Source organism: Amblyomma mixtum, chromosome 5 (genome assembly GCF_055824585.1).
Source record: "Amblyomma mixtum isolate Tamu chromosome 5, ASM5582458v1, whole genome shotgun sequence".
In the NCBI taxonomy this organism is placed as follows: Eukaryota; Metazoa; Arthropoda; class Arachnida; order Ixodida; family Ixodidae; genus Amblyomma; species Amblyomma mixtum.
In genome coordinates this window covers 13830721-13849030 of record NC_143016.1, presented here as the reverse complement: position 1 = coordinate 13849030, position 18310 = coordinate 13830721, and the positions used below count along the sequence as shown (strand labels likewise).

At 47.8% G+C, this 18310-nt stretch overlaps 1 protein-coding gene across 1 annotated transcript; it reads right to left on the bottom strand.

Annotated features, from left to right (window-relative positions):
- Positions 1 to 572: 572 nt before the first annotated feature.
- On the bottom strand, positions 573 to 9176 carry LOC149341326 (lysozyme-like). Its single transcript, XM_089543355.1, has 4 exons — positions 8892 to 9176; positions 5756 to 5811; positions 2519 to 2642; positions 573 to 2000 (listed from the first exon to the last, which is right to left on the bottom strand). The coding sequence occupies exons 1-4, from the start codon at positions 9061 to 9063 to the stop codon at positions 1711 to 1713; spliced, it is 642 nt and encodes a 213-aa protein (XP_089399481.1). The 5' UTR covers positions 9064 to 9176; the 3' UTR covers positions 573 to 1710.
- Between the last annotated feature and the right edge of the window lie 9134 nt (positions 9177 to 18310).

Here is an 18310-nt window from a genome sequence, read left to right as displayed (position 1 = left end):
TGTAGCCGTATGGCTGCGCTCGGGAAGATGTCAATGAGTAATTACTCCCCTATTATGAATGTTACTTTACGTAAGCGGCATGTTTAACGTAGGTTCCAAAGAGCAGTTTAAAGGTGAGGTGTACGTTTTCTCGCTGTACAGGGTCAATCACACTTAGAGGGAACACGGCTCCGCGTGGCCACTTACCTGCAGAGTGCCATTGCATCCAACCCGTTCATGAATCAATGCAGAGTGGCGCACGAGAAGAGGGTGCTCGACGTGGTGCCTCATGTCATCTGCCCCTTTGCACGGGTTTGCAACCGGCTTGGTCGCAATAGTGCTGCGCGTGTGTGCAGCCACGCGGAGCCGTGCTCCCTCTAAGTGTGATTGACCCTGTACATCTTTCCGATTACGGGCCCGCTAAAAGCATGAAACCTAAAAAACTGCTAAAACCATCAAAAGGTGCAAAACAAAAACACACACGAAAGGAAACCTTACAACCGTGTTATGGATACGCATGTGACCAAGACCTCAGATCCGCACGGACAACCTCGGATGCAGGTCTAACCTAAAGCATGACAGGACGACAAGGAAACCAAACAATCTCACTTTTTACTACCTTTTTACAATTTACAAAAACACTTGTTGCCGAAATGGCGCAACACGTGACCTTCGTGAATGACTGTCCACAACGCGATACACGATGCCGAGCGAACTTTTTCGCGTCAGGAATCGGCCCACTTTTATTTATATATATATATATAGGACGGAAGCCGCGACGCGCCCTTGAACAGCTGCAAAGTGCTTTGTGAAGTGACACGTGCCGCGGTGCATGAAGAGGTGAAAAGGAATGCTGGGCGACAAGTTATGTTCCGCACATTCAGGAGTTGACCAGTAAGGATGAGATTGATGACCTTGGTCACCCGCTCTTCCACCGCCAACCCTGTAGTATCTATAAGCAGTCTCGCAGAAAGCGCCAAAGCTACAACTTGCTCGAACCTGCGGCTAAAGACCTGCCTGGAAAGTTTGTCAACTCATTTTGTACATCACCCTTGACCAGATGTATTCGTGCGGAAGAGCGCGGCTGTTCGCGGCTTCAATTTTAAGGCATGCATGGCGTATACTCTCGCATGACGTCATTCAGGGGAACCTGACGGTGAACCAGCACCAACGTTCTTCCAGTCCACCGCTTTGAATGAATTACTTTTGGGGATAGTTTCTGACATCTGTACTTTCTCGTGCCGACAGTACTGGCGCTAAACGCTTTTAAAAGCTCGACGAGCGGTAAAGGGCCATCCATCATCTCTGAACAACGCTTCTCGTGGATTCGTTTCAACGTTCTTGGGGAAGCATTGAAGGTAGAAAAGAAACAGAATAGTATAGCAGCTAGTTATTCTTTGCCTTGCGGCTTCATGGTATGGTCGCAGATAAATCTCTCCCCTAGATGTCCTCTCGATCGCAGTGTTCAAGTGCTCGTCAGGTTAGTCTAGGTTTGCACTACCAGTCTCAATTGGTGCAGCTTTAACAAGTGAAGTCCGGATATGTGTTGGCCAACAGGAACCCTTGCACCGGAGCCCACTACGACTGCTGTCTGACCATAGCCTCAGGAGCAGTGAAAATAGCTGCGTTTTAAGTGAAGAAACTTGGACTGCCTCGATTGAAGTCCGTGGGTAATGATGACGTCACGAGCAAGGTGTCCAGCGCTTGGGGTGGCGGAAGATGAGCAGGAGCCTAGTTGCGCTTGTTGGTGCGGGCGTCGAGGCCGCCGATGCCGGAGTCGTCTCCGGGTCCCAGCCCCTGGAGCGTGGGCGCGGGGCCGAAGCACTCCTGGAACTGGGCCCAGTAGTCGGTGTTGTCCACCCACGAGGCGGCCGCGCAGCCCGTGCGGCCGGCCTTGTGCATGCGCGCGTAGTCGTAGCAGGTGACCGCGCCGTCGCCGTCGCAGTCAGTGCCCCACTTGTTCATGTAGTTGACCACCGCGGTCTCGGCGCAACGCTGGTCCTTCAGGCACTTCTCGAAGTCTGCGTAGCACAGAGCGAGTGCGACAAGATGACTCCGTAGCACAAGGCGTAAACAATAACCACTGCAGATTGGAGTCTATATGCATTCATCTAAGCTTAGAAAGAAACGACTTTTCAGCGTTACTATGGCCGCTGGAGAAACGTGCAAATAGTGTTAACAACTAGAACTACTCCGTACTTGAGCTGTGCGACAGAGCCACGCTAATCTAGGCTGTCGTGTGTCACGTTTTATGGAGCAAGTGTACAAAACAGTTGCAAGCGCAACTGTCGCTGTGCCACGACCGGTGCACATTTTCCTCTATTTTTTTAATTGATGTGATGTATTTTTATATACAGTGGGTTTATTGAAGGAAAGCTTAAAGGCCAGTATACTTCATTAATGAAAGTTTTACCCACTAATATAAACGCTTACAGGGACACAGCAACGATTACAAAAATCAGACAAACGAGAGAGCTAGGTTCGCAGTCCATTTAACATTACTGATGAGCGCGTGAAAGAAGAGAGAAAGGTGACTTACGGTCAAAGTTTCCGGGCTTTCCAGCGTCGACCCAGTAGGCGTACGAGATCTGGTAGGGCCCGCAGAAGTACGAGTTGGGGCCGCCGTTCGTGCAGCCGATTTGCGTGTTGCACTTGGTGCTAGCCTGCATGTTTAATAGGGGTAGGGTTCGAGGAAAGTCGAGTGAGAACTCAAGCCTGATTCGCCTCGTACAAGAGTCGCAAGTTGCTCGACTCGTTCGTGCTTGCCACGATTATGCAGCGGATAAGGGCTGCTGGTCACGGAACGCTGCGGCACGAATGCGAAGAACAAAAAACGCCACCAGACTACGCTCATGAAAATTAAACGCCAGAGGTCACATGTGACGCGACATGGGCACACAAACACGTCGGCCGCATTATAAAACGATGTTGCTCGAATAACTTGGCGCCGAGCAGCGTAGCCCGGCTTGTACTTGGCGATAATTTTAAATTTAAATCTTGCACCGATTGCAAAAGACCACCAGTTTTATTAACGAGCGAGTTTAATCGTGCACAGTCGTTCACATTAAGCTAGAACTCAAAGACAACGCTATAAGGAAAGAATACAAGTGCGCCAAACGGGTGTCTTAACTCGTCTCAGTTTAAAAAATGTTCTTCGGAATGCAACGAAGTATTATCAACGGCGATCAAACTTTGCTTCGTTTAGATGGCGCGAATTATACAGGTTAAAAAAAATTACTCTTTGAACGGATTCCAGTTTTCTCACGAAGTTCATAAAAAAGGGTTGTCGCTGCAATTTCTACGTCTTTCTTACTCTATTAACAACTTCTAGACAGCAAATGTGTGCGCCAATAAAAAGAGCCAAGAATTTGAAACAACTTTCCAATCGTCACGGATAACATTCGTGACAAGTCCAGCATTCTTGGATAAAAGTTTCGAATACTAGAATATTGCAAGGTACTGTCATGAAAATATTGAAGGTAACGGTTCATTCTTTCGATGCTTAGCAGAAGCTTCCTTTTGAAGTTTCTCCATCGCTTCCATCTAGTAGTTCAGGCTGCCATAGGAAACGAATCCGGAACGTTTTTCACGATTAAAAAAAAACGTTAATAGCAAAAAAAAAAAATTTCAAGCCTGCCTAAAGGAGATCTGCGGATATATTGATTGCTGTAGTCAAACCTCACAATATATCAAGAAATTCAGTTCATAAGCAATTTCCCGTTGAAAAATGCTTTTATCTAGAATTGCTGGGTACGGTCCATCAATGCTGGGCGTATTTTCAGCCTGCTAACCGCAGCGGTTCCACTCATCGAGCACGTGTTGGAAAAATAAGAAATACAGTATTTTCCTGCCTTCTTTATGGCGTTCCACCTTTACAGTACAATCAAAAAGTCTAGCCGCTTCTTTCACCTACTCTTTACATGTCTATGCAAATCACTTATCGCGTCGAAACTAGTGAAATAGCCGCGCAAGAAATTTGAACGGGGTGTTGTATACGTATACTATGCACGTACAAATACATTAGGGGCAGCTTAACTGTTATGGAAGCTGTGACCATAGGTGTCATGACTGAGTCAATGGCATGCATTTACTGAATGGCATGCATTAAGTTTACAGCCCTTCATCATGTGTTTTGCACCGCTGCGGCCACAGTGAACCTTTACAGTGAACCTTTTAGTTCTGTTCAGTATAAACAATCAGAAATATGAGCAACATTCATAGGAAGGCAGCCGAAGTCATCAGCCAAGTTTCGCTTATCCTCAGCTCTCGAATTAGTTTCGCGCTACACCGTGCACTGTGTGAGAAATTGGATGTTCTTTTTTCTTTCTTTTTTATATATTCAACAAAACACATAAATCATACATCAGAAACTGTTGAGCGCAGAGCCATATAGCTAGTTTCGGCACATAGTTACGCACACATGGCATCTCAAATACAAATAGTGCAAATGCATCCCAGACATCACACAAAAAAGAAAAAAGAAACAAACTGAAAATTGGAAACACTACATGTAATTACTACATACTGCTAAGGACATATCTTTTCATTGAGTATTCAAATTTCGTGGATATTTTCATCTCAAGCGGGATATCATCCCAAATTTTCGCAAGTTAGAACTGCAGTAGTCGTTGACCATAAATGTTGCATGTTACAGGGAGATTGAAGCTGTGATGGCTAGCATTCCTGTTGTTACAGGTAGGCATAGTAAAAACATTGATTGGGAGTGGGTAGTTGTTGGATATAATGTTGTGCACTGTACATGACACCTTAACCTGAAACACAAGCATAAACGGAAGTATTTTAAGTTCCTGATAAAGCTGCCGGCTTCCTGTTCGGTTTTCCTCGCACACGCACGCATATATGGCTCGTGCGCCGGCCTTGCACCCGACGTGCTCTCTTCTTTTCCCACAGTGAAACGAAGGGCACGTTGTCGCGTTGTTTGGTGTTGTCAATATGCCTATCATGGCCTCTATCTTGTGCGCCAGCCTGTCGTTGATAAACGAAGCCTTGGCCATGGACGACAACAAAGTGAATGCATCTATATCTACATCAGTGTCCTTCTATCACGGCGCGACAATGAGAAAGCGCTTTCGCCGGAGGGCCATTCCAGAGGCATGGGATACAATCCAGTATTTCCTTTACGATGCACCCTACCGACATGAACTTAAAAGCTTTTCGTGGTTTATATTGCGGATTCTCGAAAGATAGGAAGGGCAAGCTTACTGTGCCCTAGATTAGGATCTTTCCTTTTTCTTTTTTCTGAAAGGGGTTTGCGAAAGATTTATAAATGAAGTGGAGTGCTTAGGATGTCAGTGTGCTGAAACTGGCGTTAATGTACTACATAACAAAAGACATGATCATGTAGACCAGGTAACCAACGGTGTTGCATTTGTGTGTCTCCTATGCACATTTCGCCGGTTTATGCGAGGTGCACAAGCTCGTATACCATAGACATGCTGTCGCTATGCCGTTTGTGTTTCTGCAGCTGTAAAGATGTGTTTTTTTTTTTCAGTGCCGGACACTTTTTTACACGGAATTTCTTTGCGCACTATAACTTCAACCGTTTGACTATAATACCCAATTTCGCGAAAATGGCAGGACAGCCCCTAACTACACCCAGTGAAAGCATGTCAGCCAGCAACGTAAAAGCTGGAACGATGAACGGGAACTGCTGGTCTTTTATGTCTCTGCTGACGTGAAGTTGTGTCAACTAGCTGGACCACAAACGTTAATGCAGTTACGTACTGGGGCCAGACACAGCGAAGACGGCACTTACGTAGCATATGCAGTTGAGGCACTTGCGGGTGGCGTCTGTACCCTGTGCATTGGCACCTGCAAGGATGAAGGAGAAGTAAGTCAACCGCAGTGAAAAACAGAAAAGTAAAAAAGAAACGCTTCGTTTTCATGTCTCCGTAACCGTTTAAACCATCTCACTAATAGCGTGCAACGTTTCGGAAGCCGGAGAAAGCGTTAGCAGAACAAGACACCTGGCGCGAAACCGATGTACTGTGCTTCTCCGCTGTTCTGTACGGGTGAACCTGTGTCGTCTGATATTCACAGTAGAAATACGCTGACGTAAGGAAAACGCAGACGGAAAAAAGAAGTGATTCGCCAATTTGGGAGACCATCAACAACTTGTACAAGCTCCGGCGAAACTTGGTGTAACTTTCTGCCACCTCTGTAGTGACCTTCGCACCACGGATTAAATCGTTCAGAAATTCGTACGGTGGAACAGAATATATACAGAGACGCTGCGAAGCGGACCTTGGGCAGGCACACAGATACGGTGCGTTATTAAATCGAGCAAACGCACATGACTAACTCTCAGTTTCACCCCGCCGCGGTGGCTCAGTGGTTACGGCGCTCGGCTGCTGACCCGATAGACGCGGGTTCGATCCCGGCCGCGGTGGCTGAATTTCGATGGAGGCGAAATTCTAGAGGTCCGTGTACTGTGCGATGTCAGTGCACGTTAATGAACCCCAGGTGGTCGAAATTTCCGAAGCCCTTCACTACGGCGTTCCTCATAGCCTAAGTTGCTTTGGGACGTTAAACCCCAATAAACCAAACCAAACCAAACTCTCAGTTTCAAAATAGTATGTGTGTGGTGTGCACTCTATACAGATATGCTGGAGAAGGACTGTCAGATATCCTATTGGCGTCTCGTCAGGCAGCTTCAGTTTACATTATGTGCTAGCGAATTTTTCACTTCAGTGGCTATACATACGCGTTGATCTTTCAATGACAGCGCCGAGTTTCTAGATTCGAATCCATCACCTGGAAGTCAGTGGCCGAATGCCATCGACGCTTGTAAGCTGCCAAGTCATGAATGGAAGCTCGCGTTCTAGCTCGCACGTACGCCATTTAACAAATAACGAAAATTCCTACCAACTGGAACACTCATCTGTAGCCCCATATCTCGCCCGCATTACTGTGGATAGAAAACACGACCCTAAACAAGGTGCATATTTGCGCTTCACGAGGTGTGATTAACGGCGTCCAAAAAAAAAAAAAAAAGAACGCGACTTTCTTGTGGCTCCTGCTGACATTTAGTTTTTCTTTTCGGTGAAACCTTAAGCCAGCCCAAATGCACAGATCCGTCGCTGCAGAACCCAGAAGAATTGCGCTGCAGAAGAATTGCGTAGCCGTCTAGCGATTCGGCCGTGAGTAATTCGGAAAGTGCACAAGTATTAATCGTGAAACCGCAGGCTGAACTTGAGATCCCCTGGAATGGTCACAGATGTCGCTTTCAGTGACCTTGCAGCCGTGTCAGCTCGATGACGCAGGCACGTGTCGCCAGAAACGACCGTCCTTATCACGACGTCCTGCGGTGTCAAAGCAACGCCATCTGGCTCACCATACATTACTACAGGTGTTTATTGACTTCGATGGGAATTTTACTAGCACTGGGTTTTGTACGGTACGTGACGCACGGACAGCGCCGTCGGCCGATGCCGCCACCCCCCCGTACCGGTAGATATAATCTCGTTCGACGTTCGCTGCAGCCGCCGTCACGAACTGGCTCCACGTAAACGCTCGAAATAGAACTAGGCCCTCAATCTCCCCGGCTTCGGTGCTGCCACGTTCGGTGCCTTGTACAGTTTTCCTCGCACGATCGGGACTTTTTTTTTTTTATTCTGCTCCTTCCAATGTCCCATTCTCGTGAAGAAGACGAACGAAAAATTACAGATTCTGGCTTAACAAAATGGCGTTAAAGTATGCAAGAATCGTGTGTCCTAGAACGAGTTAAACACAGATTTTAGCAATGCCGTGCAACTACGAGTGACTAATAACAGTTAGCCTCTTCAGTGGCATCATTCTTAGATGCGTCGGTGGGCCTGCTCTGTCACGATTGTTTGCGAAACGTCGTTCCACACGTTGAATCAACGTCTGTGTTGCAGCTTCTATTACATGAAAAATGGGGTGCTAGTCAAAGTTCTGTGCGTACCGATAAAGCAGAAACTGTCCCCTAAGGAACTGCCGAAGTGTACGACACAGAGCTCTGAAGAAACGAAAATGTAGCAGCATTGTATCTGGGATTTAACCTCTCGAAGTTGAAGATACTTTGCGTGCAGCAAATAACTGAAAAGAAAAAACTGCTGAAGCCGTCAAAACTTGTTATACGCATGACACCATATTCTAGCAGCACCCCTGCTCCGCGGCTGTTCTCTCGACCGTGACTGTCCACGCACAGACACAGCGCTAGACGGGAAACTACAGCGCCGCTGCCCAAGATGCGCCACGGAAAGTCCACATGTGTTGTGCACGCCCCGGCAGGGCCCGTGCCAGGTGCAGACATCCCAGAAATAATAGCGTGTCGTCGTGAAACGCAGCCACTGATTGGTTTCTGTCCTTTCTCCGTCTTCGTCTATTAAGAGCACGCTTATTTCAAACATGGTCGCGTAGCATTGCTAGTCAGACCTCAATAAGCGAACGTTGTTCCTCCTACAATGTTTATTCCAAACGTGCCTGAGCACAACCCCTCTCGTAAAGCGAGAGTAAACTTTCCGCCAGCTGAGCGGCGATATTTCGTTTCAAAGCACTTTGCCAAATCGTGGCATCGTGGCGAAATCAGGCAGTGATGCGGCATAGACAGCCAGCCGTTCTTTCTACAAAACTGAAATATGGCTTGGAGCAAACTGCAATCCCCATGTAGCACTCAATTCCACGAAAACAGCCAGGTCTGCCGCTGAGAGTCGAACAGCTGACCACCCGAACAGAGTAGATCGAGGTACGCTTCCAAGAGCCACTACGGCACAGCGGCTGATTTGGAATTGAACAGCGTGCGTTCTGAAAGATTTACGCCTAGTGTATAGCGCAGCAGCTCCGCAGAAGCATATGTGGGCGACTTTAACACCATGCTGCGCAGCCAAGGAGAAACTGACAGCGGGTGCCGCGCCGGCGGCCGCACTCACCAGTCACGAAGGCGCCGAGCGCCAGGCAGGCGAGGACCACACTTCTCGGCGACATGCTCGGTGCGCGAGCTTCCGTTGCTCTGGATACTCCTCCGCGAGCGGGAACTTGTGTCGGCGGCGGCAGCCGGAAGTGTTCGGCCTTCACCCACAAACCAGTCGCGCGAACGCGCATGCGTCCCCAGAGGGCCGGCCGGCCAGACTTCTCCAAGGTGAGCAGCTACGAGCCTCTTCTTCCGTTGCTCTCACTCGCAGCCGCTGAGACGCGTCAAACGGGGCGGTTCGGCCGCAACCGAGGAGCCGGTCAACACTGAGACAATGACTCACTGACGCCCCCTCCCTTTAACCGCTCTTCCACTTCGGGAAGCAAGAAGAAGAGAAAATACTTGATAGGATATGCGGCACCCCATGCTTCGAAAGTCCGCTTGGGCATAGTCCACGCGTCGGAGACCAGTGCCAAGGACACGTCGCGGCGATCCGGTTGCGTCAGTAGCGATGGTACGCGCGTCGCGTCGATCGCCGGTTATTGCAGCTTCGAAGAAGTCGTCGCTGGCGCAATTCTGCCGAACGCCTGTCGCCGACACTGCGCCCGGTTCCGGTTCAATGTTTTGCTTGGACTTCATCTCCCTCGCTCTCTGCGCCTCTGAATTCTAAAGCACTCACGGATCCTGAAGCCGTGGCATGAATAAAGACCGAACCGTAGGCCTGTGAATCGGAGGGCAGGGGGCCACTGCGCGTGATCTCACGACTAGGAGCGGAGGCCGGCTGTCAGGAGAGCGTAATGCACGTTCGAACTGCGCCGGGTAGGCCTGCGGCGCGCGCCTACTCGTACGTGGAGCAGCTCATTTGAATGGCTGAGGAGTGCCACAGACTGCGGCGTCCGTTTCGAAGTCGCTAGGTCACTGGCCTCGTCGCGTAATGCCATCCACACAAACGTTCCAGTCGTCCTCCTGGTGCAGACGAAGCAGCACTCACCGCGAATGTCCAAGTCGCAAACTTCACAACGGATAACAATGCGACGTGGAAACGCCGGGGACGGTTACCTGTGCTTCCGACCATAGTCGAGGGGAAAGGAGTAAAGAGGGTGGGGGGGGGGGATGCCGGCGAGAGTGGGCGAAGAAATCTGGTCGCAGCGTGACCTGGATTCGTGCAAGGATCTGTCGGGTGCCGTGTTTCAACGCTTGTACTCAGCAGAGATTCCAATGCTCGCAAAACGGCCTCAGGGAGATTCCGAGCATCTTTCACTATTAACAGCCGCATGGAGTTGTGCCGAATTGGACAATTACAGATAACCACTTCTCCGCTTATCCAATCGGAAATCAGTTCTGGAAAGCACTTTTTTGGGGACGTGTTTAACTTAGACGAGATGACCTGCGGAGATGCTGCGGCATTCAGAAGTAGGAAAATATGAAACCCAGGGTTGGCACAGTCGCCCGGCTGTGACATGTGCCACGGGTTGCTTGCACCTCTTAGTGTTGTGTTTCTTACATTCTTCGTCTGGGTCCTTTTACGTCACTGCAGCGCAACTTGCCGCAGACTGACGAACACTCGAAGATGCCGTAATTAAAGGCGCTATACTGGAGCACTGAAGATTTTTTAGTGATCATGGAACCGCAAGAAATTTTGGGTGATTATATGGGGCATATTTCCAGCTTCTTCGAGCCAATTTTGAATTCTCTGCTTTCTTCCAACATAGGCAAGGGCTCAGGATGTGAAGAAATCCGCCGAGCAACAAACATCCGTGTCCACGTCCATAAAAGTTGCGACGTTGGTTCCCGCTAAACAGCGTCACATTTTATCGCGGAAAGCCCGTACCATCCAGTGCAATGCCGTCTGCTGCATACTAAAAACTTCAGGCAGCCTTCCGCAAGAAGCAGGCCTTGTTAGTGCCTCACAGTCGCTTCAGTCTTACATTTACAGACACAGCAAAACATACGTGGTAATACGTGTGCCTAAACAGCGCAACAAGGAAGGGAAGAAACGGAAACAGCAGACAAGCGCTGCTGCTGCTGCTGCTATTGAGGCGGTATGAATGCATACCAACTCGCCCAAATTTCAGCTTTACTCATAAGTGGTATTAATTGATCGGTACACGAGCACTTTCGCAAGTTCAAGCCCTCTAAGAAGAGCACATGCTCATATCTCTTATAGTGTGAGGAATATTGGTAATCAATGCTCAATGGAGTAGAGCAGAATGGTGGGCCTGTTGGTATGGCATGTCAAAGAAGGAAACCAGCCAAAAAGACGGAAACACAAGGAGAGAACAACACAGGACAAAGGCTGTGCTCAATGGTCTCTCGCACTTCTAAATCACGCACACATAATTGATAAAGACTTAAAGTGAAGTACTTTGACGAGGAGCTGATACAGAGACTTTTACAGTTTGCAAAAAGTGGCGACAAGCGTCTCGGCGTTTAGGAGGCGGTTTAGAGAAAGAGAGGTCCGAGGAACTGCAGGGATATGGCACCCTAAATAATACAAGATGTCAAAACGAACATTACTGTCATGAAATGCAATATTGGAAGGTAGTACAAAAAGACTGTGATGTATTTAAGTGACGTTAACGCGCCATACAATGAAGAGAACTTCACAAGAGTTCTGATTCCCTTGCTGTGTAAACAGAGCCAGGCATACCGTAGGTACGGGTTTCCTTCTGCTTGCGTAATACCATCCCCTGCTTGTATGTTTGGTTACCCGGAAGTAGTCTATTCAATATGATTTTCTTACCCTGAACAATGTTTAAGTCATACCAGTCCAAACTAATGCACCCCACTTTAACGTCATCCGACCCGACCAGCAACGCGTTTCAGGACAGTCTGTGTTGGGAACGTTATCTTGATCAGTCGTCCAACATATTTTTACAGCGAGTGCTGTTTATGAGACATCTGCCGCCGCCGATCACGCGTAGCTCCTGCCAAGGGCACGTAGCTTCGCTTATCTCGCGTAGTTACCTCTGACCACTCGTAGCTTCCGCCAACCACGCGGAGCTCCCGCCGAGCGCAACTCCCGCTGGTGTCGCGTAGCATCTCCCCGATTAACTGACTACCCCCTTGCACGCAGCGCTAATGTTGTGTCGCCGTCCTAATATTCGCGAGATAAGACGATAACGACGCCATCTTTTTTTGCTGTGTATCATGTTCATATCTGTGCAGCAAAGTTTGCTTAGGGTGCAACTATTGCAGCTCGGCCAAACCTGCCACTATTATATATATATCGATACCGACGGGGAAATCTAACAGGCTTCCTTTGCAATCAAACAGCAATTAGAAGTTAAGTTTGAAACTGCAAGCCGTTATATGCGTACTTATCGGCAGTCTAGACAATGGGGCTCCTACCGTCGTACGGCAGGCAGATAGTAGTGCAGAACCTCATCACACTACCGTTTCTCTGCCTCCTAACCTTTACTATCAAACCATCTGCTGTTAACCAAATGTACCATAACATACCATCATGTTTATCGCCCGCTATAATAAGGTTAAGCATTCTCTTTCCGTCAGCCATATATAATTTTATGGAATAAACTGCCATACTACAGATGCATGTATACCGGCCGACCGCAATGAAAACATTCTTGGTCAACAAGACGCACTGTCGCGAAAAAAAAATAAATGTTTATGGCTTGTGGCTACGAACACTGCTGCTGGGAATTATTTTACAACCTAGATGCGCGCGATTTTTATTCTGTCCTGTTAGTCTGCACTTTTTGTTTTTGTGACCTTTTAGATTTTTAAAAAATTGTTATGCTCGTTATTTTTCCCTGCTTCTGTAAGAACCTCCCAAGGCTTACGGTATTATTAAATGGCTAGAAACAGCACCTAATTAATATAAATCTTCATCGATAAATTTCAGCACCTGCTGGTATGTACAACGCTCAGTGCCATTGCCTGGTTAAACGTCATTGTCAGATATTTTGTGGGTTAGGTCTTTGCCTGGTCGCCTGACTGCGCACCTCACGGCTTCACAGGATGTAAAGAAAAAAACGTTGGTGCCATGCGGTTCTGCTGCCTCTCTAAACGCTGAAAATGTGCTCATTTCAACGCGACAGCGTTAAAGGCCCCGTTACCCAGAAAATCGGGCGTCGTCGTTGGAAGCGAAGAATTACGAGCATGACTCTGGCAGGTGGTGCCCGGAGAAGCAACCTAGGAGTAAGATGGGATACCTAGGTCACGTGACTTTGCGGCTTCATCACAACCTGCCCACCGGATAGAGAGCAAACTGTCCCCCCCCCCTCCCCTTTCCCCCCGTGGAAGGTGGCAGTTAAATTAATGATTCCTCGCTCGGGAAGATCAACCTGAGCCGCACAAGGCCCACCGCTGGGAGCATGTTGCCATCGCGGGGCAGTGGCGCATCGCTTAACCGCTGCACCACTGCGCCAGGAGGGGTACGAGGACTCCCAGGGATCTATGAATGTAAAGCAGAGAATGACATTCTGCATATACGGGAATTAACCCATTACGCCATCGCGTCATACTCTTAAGAAGGAGCTTAAGCGTCCCCCCCTGGTTGTCTTTCTCATCTTTTAAAAAATTTGCTTCCTTCGAGAAGAGGGAAGCGCGCTTTTAGGTTGTAGCAGATAGAGCGAATACTGAAAGCGTATAACTAAACGTTAGCGATAGCTTTGCCATAGTCAGCCCCGTGCACAGGCTACTGTTATATTCCCGCGATTCGGCGAGCAGCCTATGGCGTGGCACACTTTCATGCGAGCAACAGCAACCTTGCCCACCAACTCTGTGGACTCGTGTGCTCAACGCTGACAGCGAAACCGAATTTTAATTATGAAAAGCGACCAGTGCAGGCACTCCCCCTGTTTGGCACTGCGCAATATTTCTCTCTCAAGTCGTGCGTACTGAGCGCAAGTCCACGCTGTTTACTTGCGTCGAGACGCAAGGTCCGCAATCGCATCGCTGCGATTATCGCGCGCGTGCGCACTGGCAAGGTGTCAGGGTCCCGGAAGCTCCTGTCGCTTCGTTGCTGAGCTCAGCGCGCGCGGCAACCTTGCGTCGAGTGCCGTGACTAGCCGCGTAGTATAGCTTCACAAGCACCGTCGCTCTTAGCGCGTGCGTCGTGTTGCTCTTTTGTTTGTTGGTTTTCGATCTGCTCTCAAGGGCTATGAACAAGACAGCAGGCTGGGCAGTGTGCCACATGGCAAACAAGGCTCTTCCCACGATGCTTTCAATACAGCACCTGCTTGCAGCTAAAAGGCTGCAGCTACCCGTAGACCTAGCGGCGATGATGGTACGACAAAACAGCGCTGACGGACGGGACGGAAGAGGAAGAGACAGACACATGCGCTGACTAACAACCAAATGGTTGTTAGTCACGCAACATTCACGCATTAGGCAACGCATGTGCCAACCATCGGTGGCTCTATTCCCACAGGAGATCACCTTTCTTAATCAGTGATGATTTCCCGTATAAATGTCATGTCATGTTCGTCCCGCATTTTCTTCCCTTCTATGCGTTATATTGCCCCCCTTATTCGCAATAAGCCATTTGGTTGTTAGTCAGCACATGTGTATGTCTCTTCTTCCGTCCCTTCCGTCGGCGCTGTTTTGTCGTATCTTCAACATGAACCAACCAGCCCAACTCAGCCCTCTCCTAGCGGCTGATATCTTACGGTGATCAGCAAAACATGCAGAGACAATACAAACAAACAAAAAAAAGACTGGTAAAGCGTATTGTAAAAAGTATCAACCTCATGAAGACAAAGCTACAGCGCATGATGTCTTCGAAAATTGCGAATCATGTGCATACGCAGGCTGGTAATCTATGATTAGAGTGTCTATTTTTTTTTTTACCTTGAGTTCACGAATTGCTTAAATATCCACCGCGGTGGCTCAGTGGTTATGGCGCTCGGCTGCTAAGCCAAAGGACGTGGGTTTGAACCCTGCCGCGGCGGTCGCATTTCGATGGAGACGAAATTATAGAGGCCCGTGTACTGTGCGATGTCAGTGCACGTTAAAGAACCCCAGTCGGTCGAAATTTCCGCAGCCCTTCACGAAGACGTTCCTCATAGCTTGAGTCGCTTTGGGACGTTAAAACCCCCCAAAATCATAAACCATAAACCTTCAGGTCGAGCTTAAGTCTTTGGCCCCACCTTGAGCAAAACGAGAATACCTTATGCCATGGCGCTCTTTGGGCCGCAGATGCCTTTGCGCCATTGAAATTCACTATCATCATCATCATCTCTCAATCAATCCCAGTCGGTCGACATTTCCGCAGCCCTTCACTACGGCGTCTCTCATAGCCTGAGTTGCTTTGGGACGTTGAACACCAATAAACCAAACCAACCTTACTCTGGCCGTTATTTTTATCTCAAACCGAAAATATTTCCCTGCTAATTCTTATAATTCAATGAAAACTCGTGAAGGTTATCTTTGCCTTCAAGCTTATATATAATTAGGTAGAAAAATTCTGGAAAATAAAAAAAAGTACAGAATGGAACATCACTACCGCCCTTCTGATGCCTTCAGGCGCAGTAGGTTTTGAACCTGTGAAATACAAAATACGCTAATAGACGACCGAACCTCGCCTCGGTTTTACTGTAAACACCGGACAGATAGCTAGACAACTCAAGCATTGCCTTCGTCGCCACCCCGTAGCGTATTACTGCTTACTATGTTGGCGCCTCCAGGAAAGCAATCGTCTGGTCACTGCCCTCTCGACTTCGTTTCCACATTCTTCGAAAAAAAGGGGGCCTCCCCCCCTTTTTTTGTTTTTCGCTCTTGGGAAAGAACAGACGCATAAACGGAACGCGTTCTTTCAGCAATCGGTCAGTCACGCCCGCCCTATTACCGGAGAACCCTGTCGTCATTGAGCCCGTGCTGTTCAGTCTCCGGTGCGGCCTCGCCCGCGCTGTGACCTCGCAACCACGCGTGGTGCATCCGCTTCGGTACACACGCTGTCTCATCAAAAGCGTGCAGTCTTGCGGAAGCTATTGAGCCTACATGATCGAATCGGAAATAAAATGGACCTGCAACTACGCCGAGTAGTGTTCCTCTGCGATGTAAGAACCCAGGTCCATGACCTTCCACTCTGAGAGCAGAAGCAAACCACGTCGCTCCACACGCGCAACTCTGCAATTTTATTAATGCGAAAGCATTATCTGGTTATGTTGCGTCAGCAAAACGTGTCCGCAGTTTTGTCCGCACGGTTGCGTCGTTCTCTGAAAATAAATGAGTGAAAGTGTGATTGCGATAGGTAAAATGTGATAAAATGTTGCCGTGGAAAAAAAAAAATTGTTGACGAGGTATGATTAGTGAATTCATTAAACGCGAAAAAATACACTCAGATGTCAAAACAGCAATGGACGTCAGAACAGCCACGGACGTCGATATAATATATGGACGTTTGCCTTCGCATTGCTCCAGTGCGGATCGCCGCTGCGATTTCAACGTTTTCGACAATCCTCTTACGTTCTTTATTAATCAAGTCGTCCTGAGTAACTTATATCCTTGAAGGTCGAGCTGGCAGACCGTAAAATGACATCACAGAAATCCCGGTAGCTTGTTGATTGTACAGCCTTTATTAAAACTAAAGGCTAAAGCGATTTAATTATTCCAGTGCCGTATTTTCTGCCGCACGTTAGCCACCGCCAATGTTCCAAATCTCTCATATTCTCCAATCGAACTCTCAGTCTCTCCCGTCCGAAATGTAGGAATTCCATGGATGCGACGGAAGCCCCACTACAATGCTATAGAAAACAAACCACTCGAGTTATTTACTCTTGAAAAAGGTTTACATACTAAAGAAATGATAGTAAGGAGATCCCCCCATAAGTAAAAAAGTATTCCCTATAGATATTCTAGATATAGTTTTAGAGAATGTTATCTCCTTTCGTATGTGCGCCAAGCAGCCGTACATTCTTCATACTACCTTCTCCCCATAGTTAAATGTACAGCTGTACCTCTACATCCTTGGAAAAGAAAAAGCAGCGGCTAAAACTCGCCCAGGAAAAAGAACCGTACAGCGCATGCCTAAGGTATTTGGGCAGGTTTCTCAACTGATTAGTATGTCGAGTTTTCCGAACCGTGCTTCTGTCTCTTTTTCTTGGGCGCTAGTCGGTCACCCGCTGAGCGAGTCTCGTCGTTGCTTGCACAATGGTGCACAGTTATAGAGACGGAAGAGTGCGTGTACGCTTCGGCGAGGGATTGCGACCCCCGTTTCTCTGACGTCGGTTGCCGTCATGACGTCGTTTTGCACGTGTCGGCGCTCGGCCAAACAGGCTTTCACTCCGTTCGGCAACTGCTCTACAGCGGGATTATACTGCGTGCGTGCGTGTCACATCATTTACGTGATACGCGAGTCCTTGTCTACCTAACCTGTGGCGCTGCCTCTCACGGATGGTTGTTGGCGTGCCTGGAGGGGGCATTGTTCCAATAAAGCGAATGTTGACGAGAACAATTTCCGGTATAGCGAAGGCAGCGAAGTGATATAAAAGCAATACGGAAGACGCAGCCTTTTCTAAAGCGTAGAAACCGGATCGATATTTTCGTAATTTGGAAGCGCACGTGACGCACTGCTATGTTTCACAATTACCAGGCACCAAAAACTGAAAATGACGTCATGAAACGATGGTGCGCGTCGTCGGGTGGCACTGGGAGAAAATGTGGCCTCGCATGTTTGAGTGAGCAGCACAGGAACATGGCAAAGCTTCTAGATGGCTATGCAGAGGGTTTGGTCCCTTTCTGTCTTTCTGTACTTCTTTCTTGCTTTCTTTATTTATCTGTATTCATTCATTTCATTTATTGATACTGTCAGCCTTTCTCAGGCTATTACAGGAGTGGAAAACCTAATAAATTCACATTCAAAACAAGGTACATTTCACAACTGCGATATCGACACAAAAACAAAGGAAAAATCAAACAGTAGACAAGAATAACGTATGCAAGTGCTGAGGCAAAACTATTACATTGTTGTACTACGGTCTAGGTAAGATTTTAGGCATTCTAGAAAGGCGTCGAGGGAGTTAATATTTACAATGGACTCTGGCAGCATGTTCCATTCTTTAATAACACGAGGAAAAAAACTGTACTGAAAACAATCGTTATAAGAACGCGGCACAGGAATATACATGGAATGGCGATGTCTTGATGTTTCATTAGGGTGTATTGTAAAATATGGTGATGTGTTGATATTCAAGTGGCCATGGATTAAAAGGTAAAGAAATTTCAGCCTATCTACCTTAGTGCGGCATTCTAAACTTTTAAGGTTTGCTAATTTACATAATTCGGTCGGTGAATCAGTTCGGCGATATTTATTGAAAATAAAACGGGAAGCAAGTTTCTGAACTTTCTCAATTTTTAATTTGTTAGACGCAGTGTAAGGATCCCAAGCAATTTTACCATATTCAATTACAGGTTTTACAAGGGTGTTATAAGTGAGTGTTTTTACATCGGGAGCTGCGTTACGGATTTTGCGTC